At 38.6% G+C, this 23,507-nt stretch overlaps 1 protein-coding gene across 1 annotated transcript in view; it reads left to right on the forward strand.

Annotated features, from left to right (window-relative positions):
- LOC128612729 (AT-rich interactive domain-containing protein 1B-like) overlaps window positions 1–23,507 on the forward strand; it is a 226,431-nt gene that overhangs the window by 199,726 nt on the left and 3,198 nt on the right. The window contains exons 10-19 of the mRNA XM_053633101.1: window positions 3,731–3,837; window positions 6,934–7,074; window positions 13,425–13,634; window positions 13,735–13,939; window positions 18,635–18,770; window positions 19,310–19,479; window positions 19,757–19,904; window positions 21,484–21,603; window positions 22,226–22,298; window positions 22,643–23,387. Coding sequence (XP_053489076.1) covers window positions 3,731–3,837; window positions 6,934–7,074; window positions 13,425–13,634; window positions 13,735–13,939; window positions 18,635–18,770; window positions 19,310–19,479; window positions 19,757–19,904; window positions 21,484–21,603; window positions 22,226–22,298; window positions 22,643–23,387 — 2,055 coding nt within the window. The remainder of the gene's footprint in view (window positions 1–3,730; window positions 3,838–6,933; window positions 7,075–13,424; window positions 13,635–13,734; window positions 13,940–18,634; window positions 18,771–19,309; window positions 19,480–19,756; window positions 19,905–21,483; window positions 21,604–22,225; window positions 22,299–22,642; window positions 23,388–23,507) is intronic.

Consider the following 23,507-nt stretch of genomic DNA (forward strand, 5'->3'; position numbering starts at 1 on the left):
AATTGGGTGGAAATAATGACGCAACTACAAATTATAACCTCTGCACCGCTAAAGTTTTACACCACATCCTGCAGCAGAGCAGAAGCAGTGCGTATTTTTTTCGGCGTGTATGTTCACAAATGAGTGCTTTTACACCGCACGCTGCAGCAGTGAAGCAGGAGTTTCGGCGTCGAGTCTAATTTTTAATTTTTGCTGCGCTGCTCGTGCTGAATTAAAGCGCCAGTACACCGTTGAAAGATTTAGATGAAGATGAGTTGACAAAAAGGTATATATTGCACAGAAAAATATATTTGCAGAGTAGAATATTTCCTATGCAGTTAATGTTAATGAGATAATATCATTCGATAATTTAAGAAATCTTACTTTAATCTTCAGAATTTAGTTCATGTATTAATGTTAATTAGAGTAATGTGTTTTCTGTTTATGAGACCAGTTACTATGAAACAACTTGTTGAAATGGAGAGAATAAAGTTTTTATTTGCATTTCCTTCAGAATTGTGGTATTAATTATTATTAATTTAAAAGAAGGCATAAAAGGCAGAACCAACAAATGATCTGTATCGGCATCGGCCGACATCGCTGAATAATCGGCTGTCGGTATCGGCTGAGAAATTTAGTCTCGGTGCATCTCATATATTTATAGATCATCAGATTATTTGTTTCCCCGACTTTTCACGCTTGGTTGAATTTTGTGATTTTGACACACAGGTTTGTGTTTATTCTTTTTTTCCGGTGCTCTATTTCTGACCAATAAATGAAAGCTTTATTGGAAGTTTTCAGTCCTACACACCCCTCGGCCGTTTATTTTTTGCTTTTTTTGGTTTGTTTAATGTGCAGTGTGAAACCAAACCAAACCGAACAGCAAATTAAACAAAAGTATCTGATTCTGACTCGGAAATCTGACAACTTAGATGAGAAAGCAGCCTTAATGAGCACAAGAGACCTCAACAGACATTGTTTGTCTCAGTAGCAATACTTGTACAGGGGCAAGTTAAAAGAAAACCTTAATTTATTAGTTTTAATTTTGCATTATTCATTCCAAATAGGTGTCACAAAAGTATATTATTTTTCTACGCATTCTCCATAGTGTAAAAATCCTTTCATTTCTAATTTATGGCACACTTTTAAGGTTTTTATTTGATTTGACTCAACCTCATACAATTTACTTCGTTGGATGGTAGCTGTCTTGTTGGTGTATCGCTAATGTAAACACCGCTAAAGAATCAGAGCAATACTAGAATCTGATGCTTGCATGAAGTAATACCGCATTATGCAATGCTTCAAAATGGCTGCCTAGATCAATGTTATAGATGGCATACAATGTTAGAAACCATATAGACGTGTATTTAAGATACTAAACACATTTTATACATGCATTTTGATACATTCAGTTTGCAAGATGCTAAACTGGTGGCTCTAAGCCGTCCTAAATTTGCCTCATAGCTCCAGTACAGACCTAAAGACGTGAACTGCAAAAAGAGCAAACATGTTTGGCTAATCGATTCCATTCATGGCAAGAGAAAATTACATTTCTGACCAAACTGTTACTATAACTAATTGATTAATAGCCGCTTGTCATTGCTGATAATGTTCTGAGTAGAGTCGTGGACTCTGCTAGAAATAAGTGCCATTTATAAATAGAGGCCAGAGCTGAATTGGGTGATAGTGTGCTAGTACAGTGCCTCTGCCACACTCCCCGAGGTGATAACACAGAAGAGCTTTGACCGATTAACATGCTCACACTCTCTGCCAGCTGGCCCTCTGGGAGCCACACACACTCTTACACTTGCACACTCCAATGAGAAACGAGGCACCAACATGGCACTGACACCATTTCTCCAGAGTTAGCAGCTCTGACTGCCAAACCAGTGTCGCGAAATGAAGTTGTAAATTAAGTTGTTGCATTCATCCTTATCGAAAACGTCGCCGTCTGAAATCACATCCTCACTTACTTGTTTACTATTTACTGCTAGACTTTTCTGTATAGAGCACTATATATACAGTAGGAGGCAGCAGCAAAGCAGGCACCAGATTAAATTCAGACAAAACTTAGTAGTCAGTGCTCTGGAAACATATCACTGTGACATAAACAATTCCAGTGTTTAAAGTTATCTAAGTGTTGCTGGACCTAGGAGTGACTATGTAGGGATCTGAATTGGACTGGAATCTTATTTAAGTCGTTTTCACACTAATGTGGGGTTTTGTTTTTTTTCCCGCATTTGATAGAGTAGGTGAAGTATGAATGCTGCTTTCAAGCCAGGGAACGGTTCATAGATCTGTTCCTTGGGCCTTGTGAAAACAGTAGTGTTTACTGGAGTCCGCTTCAAACGGACCGCATCACAGTCCACAGGCAGGGCCGAGTAATGTGATTGGTTCAACGTGTCTCATTGCTTCCTGTTTGGACTTTTGTGAGGCCAGAGAAATGGTTATGGTTATAATATGTAAATGGTTTTATACATACATACATATATATATATAAACAGACTTTCATAACACTGGAATAATGTACATTTACATTTATTCACTTAGCAGACGCTTTTATCCAAAGCGACTTACAAATGAGAGATTACAAATGTAATTAGCTCACCTTTGGAGCTCGAGATTGCATCGTAAAGACATAACTCATGACCAGCTCCCTGTTTGCAAGTATTCCTCCATGCATTGAAAAAGTGCCTTACTTTGACACAACCACAATCCACCACAACCCTGGCCAGGATACAGTAGCTGCTGAAGATGAATGATTGAATAAATAAATGAACAAATTACCTAGCATCCTAAAAGCACAATAAGACAGAAGAAAAAAAATCGTTTCTGTATTTAATACACCACTAAGCAGTACCTTCTGGCTTTATTGATTGTTAGACAATATCTTTCATCTCCGTTTATGTACAAAGTTGGCCGCTCTGGTATTCATCCTGACCAATAAATATCAAGCTAAAAGAAATCACTATTCATTGTGGTACTATTCAGCGTAGAAGTAGCACACAGTGCACCGGGGGTACACTGGATTTACAGTGCACTATGGGTAATAGCATACTGAACTATGGAGGCAATGTCATTTGTCTGCTGAGATGTCAGACAGCACTATAACATGGCTGCACCCCAATTAGTGTTCTACATATGATGTGTGACTGTGGTTCTCGAAATCGAATCCAGGGATCTACAGACATTCATGACATCTATAGAGTGGGTCTGAGTATTGTTTAATGATGAGACTATGGAAGTGTCAGTTGTTATAGTTATTATTTAGTTATTAAACTGATTGATTAAAATATCCAGTTGAATGGGTTCCACATAATCATATTACCATATTATGGTATTCTTTTCATAACTTAAAAAACAAGAATCAATAATGTCAGCTTGAATTTAACTACAAGGGAAAGTGCTGTTTATGTGCCAGAATGTTTTGAAGCGTTTAACACAGCGTAACTGGTTTGGGTTCTGTGGGTGGAAAGTTCAGGAATTAAAGATCTAATGGTTCTAGTAAATACATGATTTTGCCTTATGTGCCTGATGTTTTGCATAGATGGATTATTAAAATAAATCTGTGCTACAATCATAAAGAGGTCGGTGATTGAATTTTTTGCACTGTAAGGGGTCTGAATGCAAAGCGTTTGTCAAGCCCTAATGTATGATATGTTATGTGATGTGCTGTTTAAATAGTGATACATGATTTGTACTACCTGTTTTGTTTTATTATTCGTTTGGGTTTTTTTTTTTCTTTCAATAGGCCCCATGGGGGAAGGTGGAGAGGTGGCGATGCCTGCAGACTCCAAGCAGAAATCCAGCAGTAAAGAGGAAGTGATTCCTGTTGCCGAACCTCACAAACCCCCAAAGGTACAGCCTGAGTTCTCCACACCACAAATATACCTGTGGTTTTCTTTCTTTTTTTTTTATTGCTTAGCGCAAATATTAGCTATGTTCATTATGTAAAAGTGTGCAAAGTGTTTGTCTTTTGTTTAAGCATCTTAGTGGAAATAAAGGTGGAGTTTGTCATTTAAAAATGTGTTTATAGACCTAGAATTAGAAAAAAAACATACAAGTGCAAAGTTACTTTAGACAGACTGTGTGTCACAACGCTGTCATGCAGTCTCACTAGTTTTTCATTTTAATTAGCGCTACTCCCAGAGCTGCTCAGCTCTGCTAATTTTTCTTAAAGGGCAACTGCATATTATATGAAATATGTCATGAAAACTTGATGTCAGGCGGCAGAGAAGGCTACAGTTGCAAGAAGTGCTTTATTTTCAAAACTCCAAATTGTCAGACAATAGTGTAGTCAGAAACAGGGTCAGGTGATCAGCAAACAGTGTAACCAATCGAAAACCAGAGTACAAGAACAAGATTAAAAACCAGATAAACTCGCATAGGAAAACAAGGCTTGGTATGTCAGGTGAACGGATCAACACTGAGCGATACTTTGCGTCGAGTGAGTGTTTTGTGTTTGCTTAAATTGTGTGTGAGTCCAGATGTGCTTGATTAGAAATCCAGGGAACTTGAGTATGACGATGAGTGTGTGTGTGTGTTTTGGAAATTGTAGTCTGTGACAGCCATGTTCGTAGGCTGCGGTGCATTCTGGGGAACAGAATCCGACGCCAAATCCGGCAATGACGTGACAGATGAGTTTAAAGTGTAATGTACATTATTTTTGATCATTTCTGACATTTCACCCAAAATGAATGTTTTGTTATTAGTATTAAAAAAAAATTTAGAGTCAAGAGTGACACATCGTGACATCTACTTGTTCTGGGGGCAGAGCTTATTTCAATCCCCTGCACTCAAATGCTTTGTATCTCTCAGAGATAAACACTCGTCAATCCCACGACAGGATGCGTAAATGTATCATTTTTGAGGTCAGGTTGTGAGAAGTTTACCCGTAGGCTAAAAATGAAAAAGCGCAGGAAACGGTTGGGATTTATACCACAGGAGTGAAAAGTTGCATATTTGTCTAAATTCAGAACTTCTTGCAAAACTGCTGCACATTGCTGGATCAGAAACTGCTTATTCCCAATTTTATAGCGTTTTATAGGTTTGTGTGGCTGCAGTGTGGACACCTGGAAGAAGTGTGCTTCAAATAAAACACGTTAAAGCACATTTAACATCAACTAAAGTTTAAAAAAAATGACTTCTCTCAGAAATGTAATCTATAGTCTTAATCTGTATATACTGTATATACAGCACTGTGCAATAGTCATAGGCACATACAAAGAAATGCTGTAGAGCAAAGATGCCTTCAAATGTAACGAAATGAAATGTTTCTACATTTTAAAAAAAATACTATAAAGAGCAGTAAACAGAAATAAATGAAACAAAAGCGTTGACCATTTGCTTTTAAAAAGTTATTAATAGTCTCGAGTACAATTAGTGCAGTTTTATAAGGAAATCTTGCAGAACCAGACACGGTTCTTCTCGAGACTTTGACTGTCGCACTCGCTTCTTATTTTTGCAGCAAAACCCAACAGCCTTCATTGTGTTTTTTTTTTTTGTATGAAAAGTGTCTCTTACGTAATACGCTGCTTTCTTCACTGACATACAAACATTTTTCTGTAACGTTTAATTCTGTGCTGGAAAACTAATGTTTGGGAATCTAACATGTTTTTTGTACTGACTCGATAATGTAGAAGTCAGAACATAAAAAATATATAACAAAGTTTGTACTAAAAAAAAAAAAAATAGGGTGCCTAAAACTTTTGCACAGTACTGTATGTCATTAGACCATGCGATTATTATAAGCATGTGAAGCATTGTATGAAACCGTAAATAAAGTTGATTAGCGTGTTTATTAAAGCTGCGTCTGTTCTAACACATTCAGTGAACTCCTTCACAGCACTCCGTCGCCTCACATTTAAACACAGCACAAAGAGCGAAAACTAAGACACGAGAGAGACAACACAGTCTGTGTTATACAGATAACTTGCTGCCATTTGGCTGAGGGTTTTTATAAAATCTGAGCATTTGAGCTGTGAAAATGAGCACAAATACACATCTCTGTGTTTAATCAGCAAGTAAATGACATGGCGTGTCTTTCTGTGATGCAGATGGTGTATGAACACAGGGGCATGACAACAGGGAAAGAAATGCTGGCGTTTCCGTATGAAAGACTACGCATGAGGCATATGTATTTTCAGCAGAGGGGATGGGGTGGGGTATTTGAGAGGGAAGTGAAAGGCCTGTCAGTGGTTTCATTACAGTGCTCTTAAAATTACATACAAGTGCTCATTTAAAAAAATAATAATAATAATAATATGTGTTTGTAAGAGTTATTATATTGCATACAGCTTGTGCTTTTTCATGTTTTGGTTAAAAGATAAAATACATATTTTAAGAGAAAGCACTTGGGCTCAATCTCTTCGCCTCACACACACACACACGCACACGTACACACAAAGCATTACTCTGCATGAGCTCTGAATCCTCCTAGCACTTTGCCTCTGATCGCCTTTTGTTTATTTTCCCTTCATTTAATACAAGAATCTTTCCTGATAGTAGTGCTTACTGGTGAATTATTTAGGCTGCCAGAAGATCCTGCAAGAGCCCTGCAGTGAAGGGAAGAGCTGAAAGAGCATGTCCGGGCCGTGCTTTTAGAAATGTGGAACAGGGAAATGGGGAAAATAGGAGTGTGAGCCTTTGCTGACATTTGCAGTCTGTCACAAGAACACGTAGCTGCGCTGTCCCGGAGCTGTCAGTGCCTTCAGCTTTCTACTGTCTCACTACGTTTTTACATCATCCACTTTTTCTTCTTCTTTTCTCTTTCTCTTCCATTATTATCTTCTCTTACTCACATAGTTGCACATGGAGTCTATGTTTCCGTCTGTATCTCTCGGCCTGGCCATCCTGTGCAAGGTCAAATTAAATTGGTGTTGTTCTTGTGTTTTGTTTTCTGTCACATCTTTCTCTCTCTCTCTCTCTCTCTCTCTCTCTCTCTCTCTCTCTCAGGATGGCTCCAGCTCTCAGTGCGGCTCAGAGCCCCCCACTCCCTCAGCCCTGACCCCCAGCCCCGCTAGTCTCTCCTCGTACCACGGGGATGACAGTGACAGCATCAGCAGTCCTGCATGGCCTAAAACCCCCTCCAGTCCAGTAAGTATCACTCACTCAGTCCCACTAATGTGAAGCTGCAGGTTAATGCCGAGTGCACACGCAGTCATTTTAGTCCTGGTTTTCCTGTTGTTGACAAATGTTTGCCCCGAGGCTCCGAGTCTCACTGGAGCAAGCTGGAGTGTTTTATTTTTTATTTTATTTATTTATTTATTATATTTTTTATTTTAGACCAGGTACTGCTGTAATAGTAGGGGTAGCAAATACTGGTCAGTGACTCCACTGAAAGCTGAAACAATAAACGGCAATGGACGGCAAAGCTAAAGTATTATTATGATGTCAAGCGAGATGATTGGACAGTCCAGGGTTACATACTTTCACCAACCAGCTGACAGCACTTTTGTTGTGTTTAACAGAAAACAGGGCTGTCTCCTAGTATCCCCGAACCACCCCACCGCCATGATTTTTAAAACTGATATACAAAAAAAGTGTACTATCACTTGGTGAAAAGGTTTATGTATCAGACAGTCAGCGGGTGATGGTGGTGGGTATGGGGAGGGTCTTGAGATGTGGAAAGAATAGAAACTGCAATGTATGTAACTAAATTAGGTAACTTGCCTCGGAAGCTCACAATGATCATGATGGTGATCAGGAAGTGTTCGTATCCATCTGGGGAGATTAAACAGATTTTTAAAAAGACAGAGTGAGAGAGAGAGAGAAACAGACCCAAAACACTGATAAGAAATGAATGCTAATTAATTGGAGTTAGTCGTGTTGTCTACATTCTTGCTGGTTTGTTGGTGTAATTGAAATAGAAAATGTTAGTGTCTAGCTACATTTGAGGTCATACGTTTACATATGCCTTGCAGAATCAGGAAAATGTTTATATAATCCACAAGACACAATAATAACAGAACACAAATGAACCAGTTCAAAAGTTTACATACCCTTGATTCTTAATACTGTGTGTCGTTATCTGGATGATTATCGACTGTTTTTATGTTTTGTGAGAGTTGTTCATGAGTCCCTTGTTTGTCCTGAGCAGTTAAAATGCCCACTGTTCTTTAGAAAATTCTTTACTTTCTTTACTACACATTCTTTACTTTTCCAGCATCTCTTGCATATTTGACCCCTTTCCAGCAGTGACTATATGATGTTGAGATCCATCTTTTCACACTGAGGACAACTGAGGGACTCGTACACAACTATTACAAAAGGTGTAACCATTCACTGAAGCTCAAGAAGGCAACACGATACATTAAGAGCCAGGGGGGTGTAAACTTTTGAAAAGGATGATCGGTGTAAATTGTTATTATTTTGTCTTCTGTCATATGTAGCTTCTGAATGGCAGTCCCAAATGAAAAAAATAAGATGTTTAAACCAAATAACAATTTACACCGATCTTCCTGTTACTAGGTACTACAACGGAAGTCTGTTGACTTTAAAGATAATCTAAAGAAACCTCCAGCTCTCTCCAGCATCGTAAAAAAAATTCCGGCGATCAGAAACGACTTTCTTAAGTTCAAACCTTTCACCATGCTAAGTAGTCTAATGATCTAATGGTCATTTTTCAGGTGCTATAAGGAAATGTTTTGGGCCCCTGAGTAAGTTGTCATGTAGGGCCTCCAAATCAAAAGAATGTTTCTTAGTCACAAAGCAAATGAAGGTCTACAGCTTTTTGTCACAAAGAAAATGGAAGTGAACAGCTGTTTATTGTTCTTAACTTCTGTGCCATGTGCGTCATCCGAAACCAAACGGTCAGTGGACTGGATTACAGTGAAGTTTTCATATATTAATAATGCAGTGATTAATTCATTCCAATCTGAAATGTTGCTCCTCTAAAACATAAACTGAGGCCAAAGTAAATTACAAAGTGAATTTCTCTCTGACTACAGTTCTAATATAAGATTTTTTTTTTTCGTTGCCATTTTCTTCCGAGTTAAACAAATCCAGTGACTATTATTTAAACACAGCTGCATTAAATGAACCATCAACTTTTCCTGCTTTGCTGTGTGATCTTGATTACTTTTCATTAAAATGTAATAACGGAACACGTCCCGCATATCAATCACGGTACAGATTACATGAACTCATTGCAGATTTATTTTCCGTTTATTTTAAATGATCTTTAATTAAATACAACATTCAAACTAAAAGTTGAAGGACAAGCGCTTTGTCTTGCTATTGGTGCTGTGTCTGCTGTCTGCTGAGTGACTTTCGGCTGTGCAGCTGCACAGCTACATATACACTTCGAATAAAATAAAAATGAGTTTCCAGTTTGCATTTAGTTTAGTTATGAGTAAGCAAAATATGCAAAGCGGTAAGTAAATGTGAAAAGATATCGTTGTTCAGCATGTCTGCTGTAAGTTATAAACTAGCAAAGCATACAAATCCTGATTTTTAAACACTAATAAGTGGGTATGAGTGAAATAAAAGCGCTAGTTCGGATTGAAATAGCTTTACATGGAGAAGTGGGGCAATGTAATTCATCTCTGGATTTTTAGTCCCATTTTTTTTCCTAGTACAGGAATAGACTATATACAGTGCCCTCCATGAATATTGGCACCCTTGGTAAATATGAGCAAAGAAGGCTGTGAAAAATTGTCTTTATTGTTTAACCTTTTGATCTTTTGTTTAAAAAGAATTCACAAAAATTCTCTGCTCTCATGGATATCAAACAGTTGCAAACACAACACAGGATTATCCAAAAAAATCTTTGTTAAATATAGGTGTACAACATTGATTGACATCCTTTTACTCAATACTTTGTGCTAAATCCCTTTGCCAAGATAACAGTTCTGAGTTTTCTCTTATAATGCCTGATGAGGTTGGAGAATACATGGCAAGGGACCTGAGACCGTTCCTCCATACAGAATCTCTCCATATCGTTCATATTTAAAGGTCCACACTGGTGGACTCTCCTTTTCAGTTCACCCCACAGGTTTTCTATGGGGTTCAGGTCAGGGGACTGGGATGGCCATGACAATTTTATGTTGATTTTGATGTATGTTTTGTATCACTGTCCTGCTTTTATATCATTGCCCATTTGAAGCTTTCTGGCAGAGGCAGTCAGGTTTTTATTTAATATCTGTTGATGTTTGATAAAGTCCATGATGCCATGTAACCTAACAAAATGTCCAAGTCCTCTGGCAGAAAAACAGCCCCAAAACATTAAAGAGCCACCACCATATTTAACCGTGGGCATGAGGTACTTTTCCATATGGCTACCTCTCTGTGTGCACCAAAACCACCTCTGGTGTTTATTGCCAAAAAGCTCTATTTTGGTTTCATCTGACCATAGAACCCGATCCCATTTAAAGTTCCAGTAGTGTCTGGCAAACTGTAGATGCTTGAGTTTGTTTTTGGATGAGAGTACAGGCTTTTTTTTCTTGAAACCCTTCCAAACAACTTGATGTAGGTGACTTCAGATTGTAGTTTTGGAGACTTTCTGACCCCAAGGCGCAACTAACTTCTGCAATTCTCCAGCTGTGATCCTTGGAGATTTTTTGGCCACTCGAACCATCCTCTTCACAGTGCGTTGAGACGATATAGACACACGTCCAATTCCAGGTTGATTCATAACATTTCCAGTTGACTGGAACTTCTTGATTATTGCCCTGATGGTGCAAATGGGCATTTTCAATGCTTGTGCAATTTCCTATAGCCATTTCCCATTTTGTGAAGCTCAACCACCTTTTGCTGCACATCACAGCTATATTCCTTGGTCTTCCCCATTGTGAATGACTAATGACTAAGGGAATTTGGCATGTTTTACCTCATATTTATACCCCTGTGAAACAGGAAGTCATGCTTGAGCAATTTTCTGTTCCTAGTCACCAGGTGTACTAAAAAAAATGTAAACATCAATGGAAATATACTTCAAATAAATTTTTCTCATATGAATTCATAGGGGTGCCAGCAGGTTTATTCAAAAGGTGCTTATAGCAAAGCTCAAAGCAATTATATTAGTTTGCATTAAAGATATAAGTTGTAAGTAGTACACATGGAACTTTTAGTGTAATGACCATACATACTGTATATTGGGAAGATTCTCCCATCTCTGTGATTTATACACAGATAACTTGTCCCATGTATCGCTCATAAATATGCCCTTTTTACTTTAACTTTAATTAACAGATATATGTCCGTAAATCGTATCCCATTCGGATAGCACTAACACATTCCAAAGTGTTGCAATATAAGAACCTAAGAACGGATATGGCATCACGCTGTTCCTTGTTCCCACCACATGCATTATTTTCTAATATCATGACCAGGGATTAGAAATTTGTATAAAAAATGAAAAGGAAAATTACATTTTTCATTAAACGTAATTGAAAATGCAAACAAAATCAACAAACATTTTCCCAGTAGGCCTAAATTCCTGTCCAGAATTGGTCACTTCCTGAAGGCCTGTCTAGCCACTTGTTAATTCTGACGTCACACGTGACGTAAAGCCATTTCCAGGTCCAAATCCTCCTTCAGATCTCAAAAGTGAACAGCAAAACTTGACATTTAAAGATGATATGCCATGATCTAGCTGAAGTATTTCTTTAAAAAAAAAAAAAAAACCCATACAGGACTGCTTTGACTTAAACAAACGTAAGCAAAGATGAAAACTAAATATGTTTAGTTTATGTCCAGGTTTTGGACGGATAGTGAAATTAGGCTAGTTGGCATATAATGATCTGCTACCCTCTGGCTAGCTACAGATGTATCGTTGGGCTAATATAAACACAGCACTGCCAATGTATTTTGATAATGCTAGGGTGAGAGTTAAATTGTTTTTAGTATAGGTGCACATTGAGGGTCAGTCATTGCCCAGTCAGCCGAGACAAGTGCCATCATATTCCATTATATCATATGGCAGCTTTATTGATTTGGGTGGAGAAAGATGTGTCCCGCATCGATGTGGAGTGCGTGTGGAAGAGGGCAAAGACACTGAAAACAAACAAAATTGCCACGTTTTTGTTGTTGCGTGGTTTGAATTATTTGCTTGTCACAGACAAATAATTGAATTATTGTGGTTTAAAGCCACTGTATTATGTGAAGATGAATCGTATTTACCAAACGCTGCTAAAATACACTCACAGTGTGCTGTAGTACTACAGAAAAATCATGATCCTAAGCTTTATAGATTTTTGGATGCAGTTCTATTCAAACAACAAGGAAAACAGCACTGTGGCATGTTGAAAATACTAGAGCGCCAGCCAATGCAGTAGAAGCTTGGACCTGGAAACAGTATTATCAGAAGCTCGTTATGTCACGATTTAAGAAGCAGATAGAGAGATATGATGTTAGACAGCTTCAAAAGCTGGGTTTTCAAAGATGGGGTAGTGAAAGTATTTTCCTACGATACTTCAACCAACAAATCATACGAGGTACAGTCACATGCAACCAAAAAATCCATTAGTAATCGGATTGATAGCTCAATCAGATTGAAAAGCCTTCATGTAAACACCGGAGTGTAGAAGCGAGGCGTGGTCGAGCACCATTTTGTGATTGGAGGGCGGAGCCGGAGAAAGTGAGTGGTAAGGATCACACACCTGTGCGGAATTTGTCTAATGAATGTGTCATATTAGTGCGCAGCCGCATGGATAAAGAGGGGAGAGACGAGAGCCATGGCAGACGAGAGCTGAGCAGAACCGAGTGTGCCGTATGCATGTGTGCTATAAAACCTCTGAAAAGCAAAAGTAAAGAAAAAGAAACAAATAAACAATCTACTTCAATTGTTCCAAACCTACATCCTGTCTCCTCGTTATTGACCCAACAAAGGAAAGTCTCACAAACACTTATTAGCGCATTTGGTGTCATGCCCACGGTGGCTTTTCTTTCTGAATATATGTAATCCACATGTAAATGAATATTTGAATCGGATTGCAATGCTTAGGTTACGTATAAACAGTACTTTTGGAATCTGCAATTGGATTGAATTCGTTCAATGAAAAATGAAAAATAGATCATTGTAATCCCTGATCATGGCACTTTGTTTACCATTTTCTCTTATACAGTATATTTCCCTTAGATAGTGCATCCAACGCTTTATGCAAACTTTGGTTCATTGCTGAAAAGCTTGCTTCTATAAAAAGAAGATTCTTGTATTGTTATATAGTATGTAGATTTGGGGGATCAGTTAGACAGATGTCTTCACAACCCTTAAATATCTCTAACTCAGGCCCACTGTAATGACTGATTGTAACGTCCATCAGAAAATGATCGTCCTCTGATTTGAAGGGATCACAGATTTCTTGCATCCATTACATTGCAGTCCATTTGTTGCTACAGTACATTTTAATCACAGATGGTCCTAACGTATGGATATCTTTACTTATAATGTTCTTTTAATAGTTCTATAATGACACGAGTTCTCTGTCTCTGTCCCACGCTTTCAGAAGTCAGGCTCTGGCACCACAACGAATGACAAGGTTTCTCGGCTGTACGAAATGGGAAGCGAGGCAGAGAGAAAGAGCTGGGTGGATCGCTATCTGTCCTTCATGGAGGACAGGGGGACACCAGTTCCTCAGCTCCCTGTCGTGGGCAAAAAACAGCTGGATCTGTGCAAGTTCTACATAGCTGTAAAGGACCTAGGTGGCTTGGCCATGGTAAAATCTTAACTGCATCTTCACCGTTTTACTAATATGTCCCCGGCTGGGATTTGATCCTCTAACATTAATGCTTGTCTCGGTATCATCTCTGTGGCAGGTGAATAAGAATAAGAAATGGCGAGAGCTCTCCTCCACGCTCGGTTTAGGCACGTCCAGTAATGCTGCTAGCTCTCTGAAGAAGCACTACATCCAGTATCTGTTTGCCTACGAGTGTAAGGTGGAGAGAGGAGAGGAGCCTCCGTCTGACTCCTGCCCTATTGCTGACGGCAAGAAACAAGGCAAGACTGGGCCGCCGTCTCCTGGTGAGTGGCAACAGAGTTGAAAAAGCCAGAAGGTTGACACCACTGGACGTGAAGATGGGTTTTTGTTGCTTTGATTTCCGTTCTTTGAACAAATTCTTGACAATACAGGTCTACAACTAGAAAACTATAACGTAACCTTGTTTTCTGGAGCTGGGAACTTCAGTACATGAGAATATTTTAGCTTTTGAAAAGCATAAGAGAGGTTTGAGGGGTTTTTTAATGCTTACATTGAAGTAGGCAGATAGTTCTATCCAAAAACCTACTAGTTAGGCTGAATTATTGCTGGATGATATAAAACAGTGATGTACAATATGTTTCGCAGTCGGACTAACTTTTATTATTCGCACAAGAGGATTGATATGTATATGTATGTATATATGTGTGTGTGTGTGTGTGTGTGTGTGTGTGTGTGTGTGTGTGTATATATATATATATATATATATATATATATATATGTATATGTAACTTACCACAGCGTTTTTGAATGATTGATTCTGATTGGTCAGAAGGTGTTGATTAATTTTCTTTAACAGCAGCGCTGACAAAAGTGCAATTCAAACAACAGGTCTTTACTAATGTGCTTCTTTTAGTATGATGTCGTGTCTATAGCAGTCTATGTACACACGGACGCTCCATATAAACATGTTTTTAAAAGGTAGGATTGTTGATATGGTGGGATGTTTATTTAGTATTTTGGAAGGAGTCTCCAGTGTCAGTTTGTAACAATCAGAAGTTAAAGTTGTTTCATTGAGTTTTCTGATGCAGGAAAGCCTTGAAGATGGAGAACTAGTTGCATTCTGGTTTCTTAAGCCGCGTTTTTTGTTGTTGATTTTTGTTTACTTATTACCTTCAAGAGAAAGAAAAAAGAGACACTGATGAGGCAATGACTGTTTTAACGATTTAAAAAAAAAAAAAAATCCTATGGTGAGGTTTATTGTAAAGAGACATTTATATGGCCTTTTTTTTTTTTGGAAGGAGTCTCCAATGTCAGTGCTTTGTAACAGTCAGAGCTAAAGCTGTTACTTGGGTCTTCAGAACAGAGGGCTTTGCAGTTTTCTCATTAATATGGCAATATTATTTTTTTTTGTCTTATTAGCTTTAAGAGAGATTAAAATAAAGGCTGGAGAGGGAATGACTGTTTATAGCTGCTGTCCATAAAATTAAATGTAGCACTAAATGCATAAAAAGTCTAAAGTAATCTTTGGCAAATGATTGTGGTGGAAGATGAAGGGTGGTGTGATGAGGCCGCTTCACGTCGGCCTCATCACACCACCCAGTCATCCATCGTTTTCCTATAACAGTACACCCCACTGTGTTTTATTCTTTATACTCTATATTCAATTCAAAACCATTCATAAGATTTAAACACTGTAAAATGAATGGCACACAAGCATAGCAAAAGACAACAGATCTACGTATACTGCATACTCACAGCTGTGCAGCAGTGAGCCGTGTATGCTTCTGCGTTAATGTTGGACGACTTTTCATGAAGAAGTGTGTAGTTGTTGTGGATTTGCACCTGTATAGCAATTTGCTGAATTTAACCTTGTGAAGTTCACTGTTAATTTAATTAGAAATCTACAAATTTATGTTGTTAGCATGGACAAGGAGGGAAAGTGAAACATTTAGTACAAATATATAATATTAAAGGTACTAAAATCATCTCCTTGTTTGAATAAAAGTACTCAAGATACATGTAATATCTCAGAAAGGAGTATTATGGCATGTATTTATGACAGAAACAATATTATATTGCCATATCACCCAGCTCTGGGGCCACAGCAAAGTGTGCTGACACAGCAGTTTTTAAAAAATCTATTATTGAATATTGAATGCTAGGATCAGCTCCCAGGCTTTCTGTGTGGTTCACTGAACAGGGAAATGGGATCTGCAATAGCTTTATCTGAGCAGTCGGATTCATAGCTGGGGTAAAATCAAACTCTTTGGTCTTTGGTCAGTCCGCAGTTTCAGGCCTCTTGCCTGTGAATGAACAGCTGACAGGAGATGATGTCACTCTTATGGTTGCCTAGCAGCCGTGCGAGAGTAGGGGAGGGCTGATGGGATTCCCCCAAGCAAGATTAATGGGGATTGCATTCTGGGATATAAACAAACATGACCTCCAGTCAACCTCAATTCAACAGCCAAGCAATAAGGCAGCATTTTTCTCACTCTCAGTCTCCTCTGAGTCATCATCATTATCTTGATCTTCATCATCATCATCATCATCATGTCTCGCTCTTTGTCTGTCTCTCACACACGAGCTCCCTCTGTAGTGGCAATCTAAAGGAGACTGGACTTCACTTGGGGTCAGAGTTCCCAAGTGAGTCAGACAGAAAATGACAGAGGAATTTCTGTGATATTAACCTCTGGGATATAACCCTTCAGTTGTTTACTTTTAGAGACATCCACGTGTGTCCGTGGGCAAGCGAGCAGAGAGATGGTGAGTTAGAGAGTAAAGACTTCTTCCTGTCTGTCTCAGAGGACAAATCAGAGCGCAGCAGATTTTATATATATATATATAAAATGAAAAATCAATGTAATATATATAATGAAATATATATATATATATATATAAATATATATAATATATTTTTCAATATAATGAAAAATTGTCTTTATTGTTTCACCTTGTTAAATTACTAAATGTAATTTAGTGTTATGTATCATAACACATGCATTCCATTGCATTTAATTCATTTGCAATATATCTTGAAAGTGCAAACTTTTTAATCCCTTCAGCAGTCTCTTCCTCGAAGGGGCCCTAGCCAGTCAGCTCCACACTCAACACCACTGCTTCATCCTTGAGTATAAATGCGCTCTGTTTCAAACTTCATATAACAGACCAGACATTAGCTTTTTTTCAGTCTATTTTTGTGTTGTAAAGTGTAGAACCTGTCACTCATATGAATAAATCCAGGATCTTCACCGAGAGGACTTAGTCTCGTAGGAAATGTGCTTCGGCACTTGGATGTGGCGTTACATTTTTACACACCTGTCTAGTACAGAAGACGCTTTTTTCTCTCCCTGCTGACTGTGTGTCCTCCGAAGCAACTCCTCGCTGAGTTTACCCTGGCAAAATTGGAGAAGTGTAAAAAAAATTTTTTTTGAGATCTTCTAGAGGCTGACAAAAACAGTCCAAGTTTCACACACTCTGGCAAGTTATTCCCACAGAGGAAGCTCTCTTGCTCTTTTTTTTTTTTCTTGCTTGTTTTTTTTTCGTTGTTGCATAAAACAGTGTGTCACTCTGCCATTGTACCCTATTTACCCTCTTTTATTGCATATTGAAGTACTCCAATATAGGTAGTCCACTCGTTGTTGTTTTATACAGTGTGTATATATAGAAAAGAAGCCCAGTGTCTATACCAGCCTACATTTGCTTATGCTTGATTTAGTCGAGGTTCATACCGAGCAGGAGAAAATAGCCTTCCACCCAGACAGAATAAACCTCAGAGTTAGCTTCAAACTAGATTTTCTTATGATTCTTATAGCACTGGGCTATTTTAAATATTTCGTTAGAACCGAGTTGTGCGTGCTTGTAGATGTATTGGTTGATATTTTAGTGTGTAATGTCTCATCGTTCGCTTTGTTACTGTCGCTTAAGTTTTGCTTTTGGCCTTTTTTTGTAACTTGGCACCACAGAAAAAAAACAAAACAAAACATTATCTAATATTAACCATATTATTGACCATACTGTAGGTGGATTAATGTTTTCCATTCCTGTTTTGTCTTTTGTTAATAATGTTATTAGTAGTAGTTGTAGTGCTAAAGAAATGAATTCAATTCAATTCAATTCAATTTTATTTGTATAGCGTTTTTTACAACGGTCATTGTCTCAAAGCAGCTTTACAGAAATATATAAACACGGGATACAGATTTTACATGTGTGAATTTATCCCAATTGAGCAAGGAATTCGTTGAATAAGGAATAAAGGTGAATACGTAAAGAATAAAACATCGGGCCATGCTATTATATGCAAATGATCAACGATATGGTGGTGTGATGTGGCCCAACACAAAGCAGAGTTACTGTAACCTCTCAATAAACAAAGTTTCCAGTAAATGAAGTTAATAATCCTTAAGTTATGAAGGAATTAAGAAGTATTTTTTACTCCTCTTGCAAATTGCCAATGATTACAAATTTTTTTTAAAGAAAAGCACAGCAAACTTTCTATTTCTGTATAGTTACATTTAATGTTGTGGAACGTCTGGGAAACAAGTTAGTTCCTGTTACTACGTACCTTATCTTTCTTTTTTTCCTCTCTCTCTCTCTCTCTTTAAGTTAATGTCATGTTACAAAAAAAACAAACAAAACGGAAAGCATCCTAAGCATCCTTCTCTGTCCTGAAGATGTTCTTGTGCCAGAAAACAAATAATGCTAATTTTACATCCTTCACAGAAAACATCACCATATCGTATCAAATTAGACACGTTTTTAACCGTTAATATAGAGCGTCCTCCATGCAAGTCCCTGTGAATTAGTTGTTACTGTAGAAATTATAACGTATTACAGTTAGTTCATTAATATAAACCTGGGATTTGTCTTACAGCCGGAACTACTGTCAGAGCTGCTGACCAATCAGAATCAAGAACTCGACTGTGCTAAATAAATCTTTTTTTAAAAACTAAATATTTCTCCTCCTTTTCTTTCCCCTCTGCATCTTATTTTCTCTCTTCCTGCTGTCTCTCCCATCTCAGCCACTTCTGGCTCTCTACAGGGCCCTCAAACCCCTCAGTCGACAGGCAGCAGCTCCATGCCTGAGATGCCCGGAGAGCTAAAACCACCCACGCCAGCCACCACGCCGCAGGGGCACATCAGTATCCCAGGCAACAGGTGAAAAACACCACCTATAGAACACCTCCACCTTCTTTCATCCCTCATTTATGCACCTCCTTCACCTTTGTTTACTCTAGAATATACTTAGAACAGTGAGATGTTGCTAGCGTATATACACGTTTCTGAATTTGTGTTTTTACTGGTCTTTTCAATATAATCTGGCTCTGTTCTGCTTATTTAATCTTATCTGTTTCGCACTTGAGTGAACATCTATTACCGTCGATTTATTTTTCCTAACATGTCACAGTTGCTTAACAAATGCATGTTACTAATGAATAAAAACAATCATTTGTATTATACACGACTGCAAAGGCAAACGCAACCGCATGCGACGTCCGCGGTGAACGTCACAGCCGATTCTGTATTTATATTTATTAATAACTGTGCTGTATTTGTAAGAGATTTCCTTTTGCATGTTTACATTGATTGTGTACCTGCCCCTAAATCTGTATGAGTGAATGTGTACTCATGCTTCAGATTTGCTTCATATTCATATTTGAATTTGCATAATGCCTCTGTGTGCCTTTGTTTAACAGCAACAATTCAGTCAGTATTCAAGACCCGTTCTCAGACGGCAGCGATCCTGCGTTCCAGAAGAGGAATATACTGAGCTCTGGAGGCTCTTATCAATCAGCCATGAACCCCATGGACTCTATGATGAGGATGCAGTATGAAAATAAGGACCATTTTGCAGGAATGAGGAAAGGTCAGTGTTTTATTTAGGTCTATTTATGAGCAGCACTAACAATTTCCCTACATCAAACCTCATTAAGTAAACTAGACTAGCTATCTCACTTTATTTATCCTTTCCTTTGTATGAACTTCTTTCCCTTTATTAGTCTGTTCCTCCTTCTTTATTTCTCCTTTCCTCTGATCTTCTGTCCACCTGTTCAACATCTTATATCCAGTCCAAGTGATTATATTCAGGATCATGCCGCCACCTTGTGGTCAGAATTTACTCACTACCTCGTATCTCTCCTCAGCGGTAGGTGGAGAGCCATGCATGCCAGCTCAGATGACCCCTGCTGGCATGCAGGATATCTATGGAAGGAGTCCCTCGAGTGGCCCCATGGCAGGACTGGGTATGGGTCAGCGTTCTCAGTACCATTACGGACCAGGATATGACCGTAGGTGAGACACGGCCCAAAATTGTACACGAACACAACACTGAAGCCTTGAATCATTCTAAACCATTACTTTGTTAACCATTTCCTCATTCAATGAGAAATACGTGATGTCAATATGTACATAGAGTCCACTCCAGAATTATTGGCACCCTTCACTCATATTCAAAAAAATCGGAATAAACTACTTACTTTGCCTCTAACTGGAAATAATTATCACAAGAAGCTTTATTAAATAATAGTACCGTTCCTCAAAAATGTGTGTGACAAAATTCTTTTCACCCCTAAAGTGTAAAGTATTTTTTATAAATGCAACTGTATTTTCTTTTTTGTTTGTTTTTTTCCAAAATTGCTTTCACATTCCATGAATTATAGTGTTGCCTAGTTGTTGTCTGTTTTTTTGGCATGGAAATATTTTTTGCATTGGCAAAATCTCAAGTCCAAAATTCCTCTATAAGTGTATCCAACCTTGTTAGACATTACAGGAAGAGACTCTTAAGAGGCTTAACTAGATATTAATTGTGGGCATGGTCATAATTTTGAAAACCTTAAGTCTTAATTTGTATTAAATTACATCTTGCAAATTTAACGGCTTAAACCGTATTAGAAAGTATTTGAAGATACATGGTCTTGAATTTTATGCTATACCACAGTGGCTCCACTTTGAATATACTCCCATGTTAATCAGCGTAGCCTTTTTAAGCCCTTTTTTGATTTACAGAGCGTGAAGTTATCATTTCCTGCACCGGGTTAGTAAATAGAACATGCAAATAGCCATCCGGACCTTCAGATTATTTTGAATATGTTTTAACAGTGTATAGGTAATGTACACTCACTCCAATTCTCAGTAACAGAACTACTACAACACAAATAGTAGCAGGGCAACTGCAATACAAATACATTTATATTTACATTTACATTTATTCATTTAGCAGACGCTTTTATCCAAAGCGACTTACAAATGAGATACGGTAGTGTTGTTTAGATTATGAGCCTGAACGCCTCAACATAGCACAAATATTGTATTCCTTAGTGTTTCTGGAAAGAAAGAAAATGCTTTATGTGCACTGATCTAATGTAAAAGGCCACATTTAGTAACAGTGAAGCATATCGAAAGTTGCGGCACTACAGTACTTACACCTCATCTGGTGTAAAATAAGCTTTAAATGGGCTTAAGGCCCTGTCCTAACAGTAAGCATTGAAATGTACTGTCATGTTTCTCAGTCTCGTGCTCAAACTGCCAAGCTATCTGCTAGTAACGTCAAAATGGACGAGTATCGTAGTTATAATGACATCCGTTATGTTATAACGTTTTTTATCTGTAAATTAGCTAGCTAACACACATGGTTATGGAACTGTAATCATTTTAGTGTGAAAGTAGGTCTTTTCTAAATAGCTAGAAATGTGAGTTTTTATATTTGATATGTCATCACAGGACATTTTGTCCCCCAATTTTAAAGTAGAATTAAAAGTTGTTCTCGGTTTATCCCTTAATTTTAGATTTTAAAGCATGCTAATCGATGCTAATAATATATTCACTGTACTGTATATGTAAGTATACATTCATTTTGTCCTTTCCCTTCCAGATCAGACCATTTAATGGGGATGGATGGGAATATGGGTCCCCATGGGAATCAAGGCAACATGAGTCATGCCAACAATGATGGTAGCATGTACTCTCCTAACAGATACCATAATCAACAAAGGTAAAACTTCTAGTTTTTGTATTCTCATGTGATTATCCAGCTACAACGATACATATACATTATATGGCCAATAGTTTGTGGACACCTGAGCATTACACCATATGAGGTCCTTCCCCATACTGTTCCCATTAAGTTGGAAGGACACAATTGTATAGGATGTAGGCTGTAGCTTTACAATTTCCCTTCACTGGAACTAAGAGGACCAAACAGGTTTCATCATGACAATGCCTCTGGGAATAATGTGAGGTGCATTAAGAATTAGTTTGCCAAGGTTGGAGTGGAAGAATTTGTGCGGCCTGCACAGAGCCCTGATCTCAACCACACTTAACACCTTTGGGATGAACTGGAACTCCGTCTGCATCCCAGACCTCCTCACTCGACATCAGTGCCGGACCTCACCAATGCTCTTGTGGCTGAATGAGCACAAATGCCCACAGCCACACTCCAAAATCTAGTAGAAATCCTTCCCAGAAAAGTGGAGGTAATTATAACACCAAAGGGGGGGACTAAATCTAAAATGGGATGTTAAAAATACATAGATGGTCAGGTGTCCACAAACAATGGCCATATAGTGTAGTTATAAATGCAGTGCTGCATATTCTGTTCTATCTCTTCTGTACAGACATGATGCCTATGGACAGCAGTATCCTGGTATGCCATATGGCGTCCACCCTCCAGGGATGTACCCTCAACAAGTGAGAGTCTTAGTTGGGGCATGTTCAAACATAGTCTTCTCCATAAATGAATAGTTGTTTTTTTTTTTCCCCATAAAGCATATAGCTATGATAAATCCATTATATAGTCATGCATAACCCTAACCCTATACAATATTTAATCAAAGTCATGCATAGCCAGATAACTCACACCACCTAGCAAGTTGCATTCCTTCCAAATGAAAAATAAGGTATTAGGACTATTTTTAAAAATAGATGATACCAATAGCATGTGTGCTGAATGTATATATGTCATATAACTGATTACTGACAAGGTCTGTTTATTGTGAAGACTAAAAATGCTAAATCTTTTGTCATTCTCACAGGGTTACAAGCGACCCCTAGATGGAATGTATAGCCCCCCTGCTAAGAGGCATGAAGGAGAGGTTTATGGGATGCAGTATGGAGGCCCACAGACAGACATGTATGGTCAGTATGGAGGAAATTATCCAGAGCGCCGACCCATGCAGACTCCCTTTCCTTATCCGTATAGCCGGGAACGTCTACAGAACGCCAACCAGGGGCCTCAGCATCATCCTGTCCAGCACAGCATGATGGGTGCTGGACATTCAGTGCCCACAGATGGCGGCCCAACACACATGTGGCCCTCAAGGACAGACATGGCCTATTCTTACTCTAACAGACACGGGACGCCTAGCCAGAGCTCTCCATACCCAGGAATGGGACGCATAGATGACATGGATGGAGTCAGAGCAGACAATCAGTGGCCCGGGCATCAGCGCCAAACGCCATACATATCCGGTCACTCTAACTCCATGGCTCTTATGAATTCACGGCCTCCATCTTCCTACCAGACCTCTAACCACATCTCCTGTGAACCGAGCCCAGGGTCTTTTCAGCGCTCTATTGAAGCACACATGCAACCCAACAAGATGGCCTTTATGCAGTCTATGAAGATGCACAAGCCGGGAATGCCAGTGCCAAGTGGCTCGGGGAGTGGAGTCCCGGGTCAGATGCCACCCAATATGAGGAGAGATTATCCAATGGGGTGTGTGGAAGGGACCCAACCTCTTCTGAAACCTCGACGCAAAATGACCTCAAAAGACACTGGTAAGAAACTGCACTATAATTTCACCATTACATAAAAATGCTCATAAATCATAGGATGTATTTTTGAAATATTGGTTGAATATATGTTGTACAACAAGCATTCATTTACTGATTTCTTTT

Source organism: Ictalurus furcatus, chromosome 9 (assembly GCF_023375685.1).
Source record: "Ictalurus furcatus strain D&B chromosome 9, Billie_1.0, whole genome shotgun sequence".
Taxonomy (NCBI): domain Eukaryota; kingdom Metazoa; phylum Chordata; class Actinopteri; order Siluriformes; family Ictaluridae; genus Ictalurus; species Ictalurus furcatus.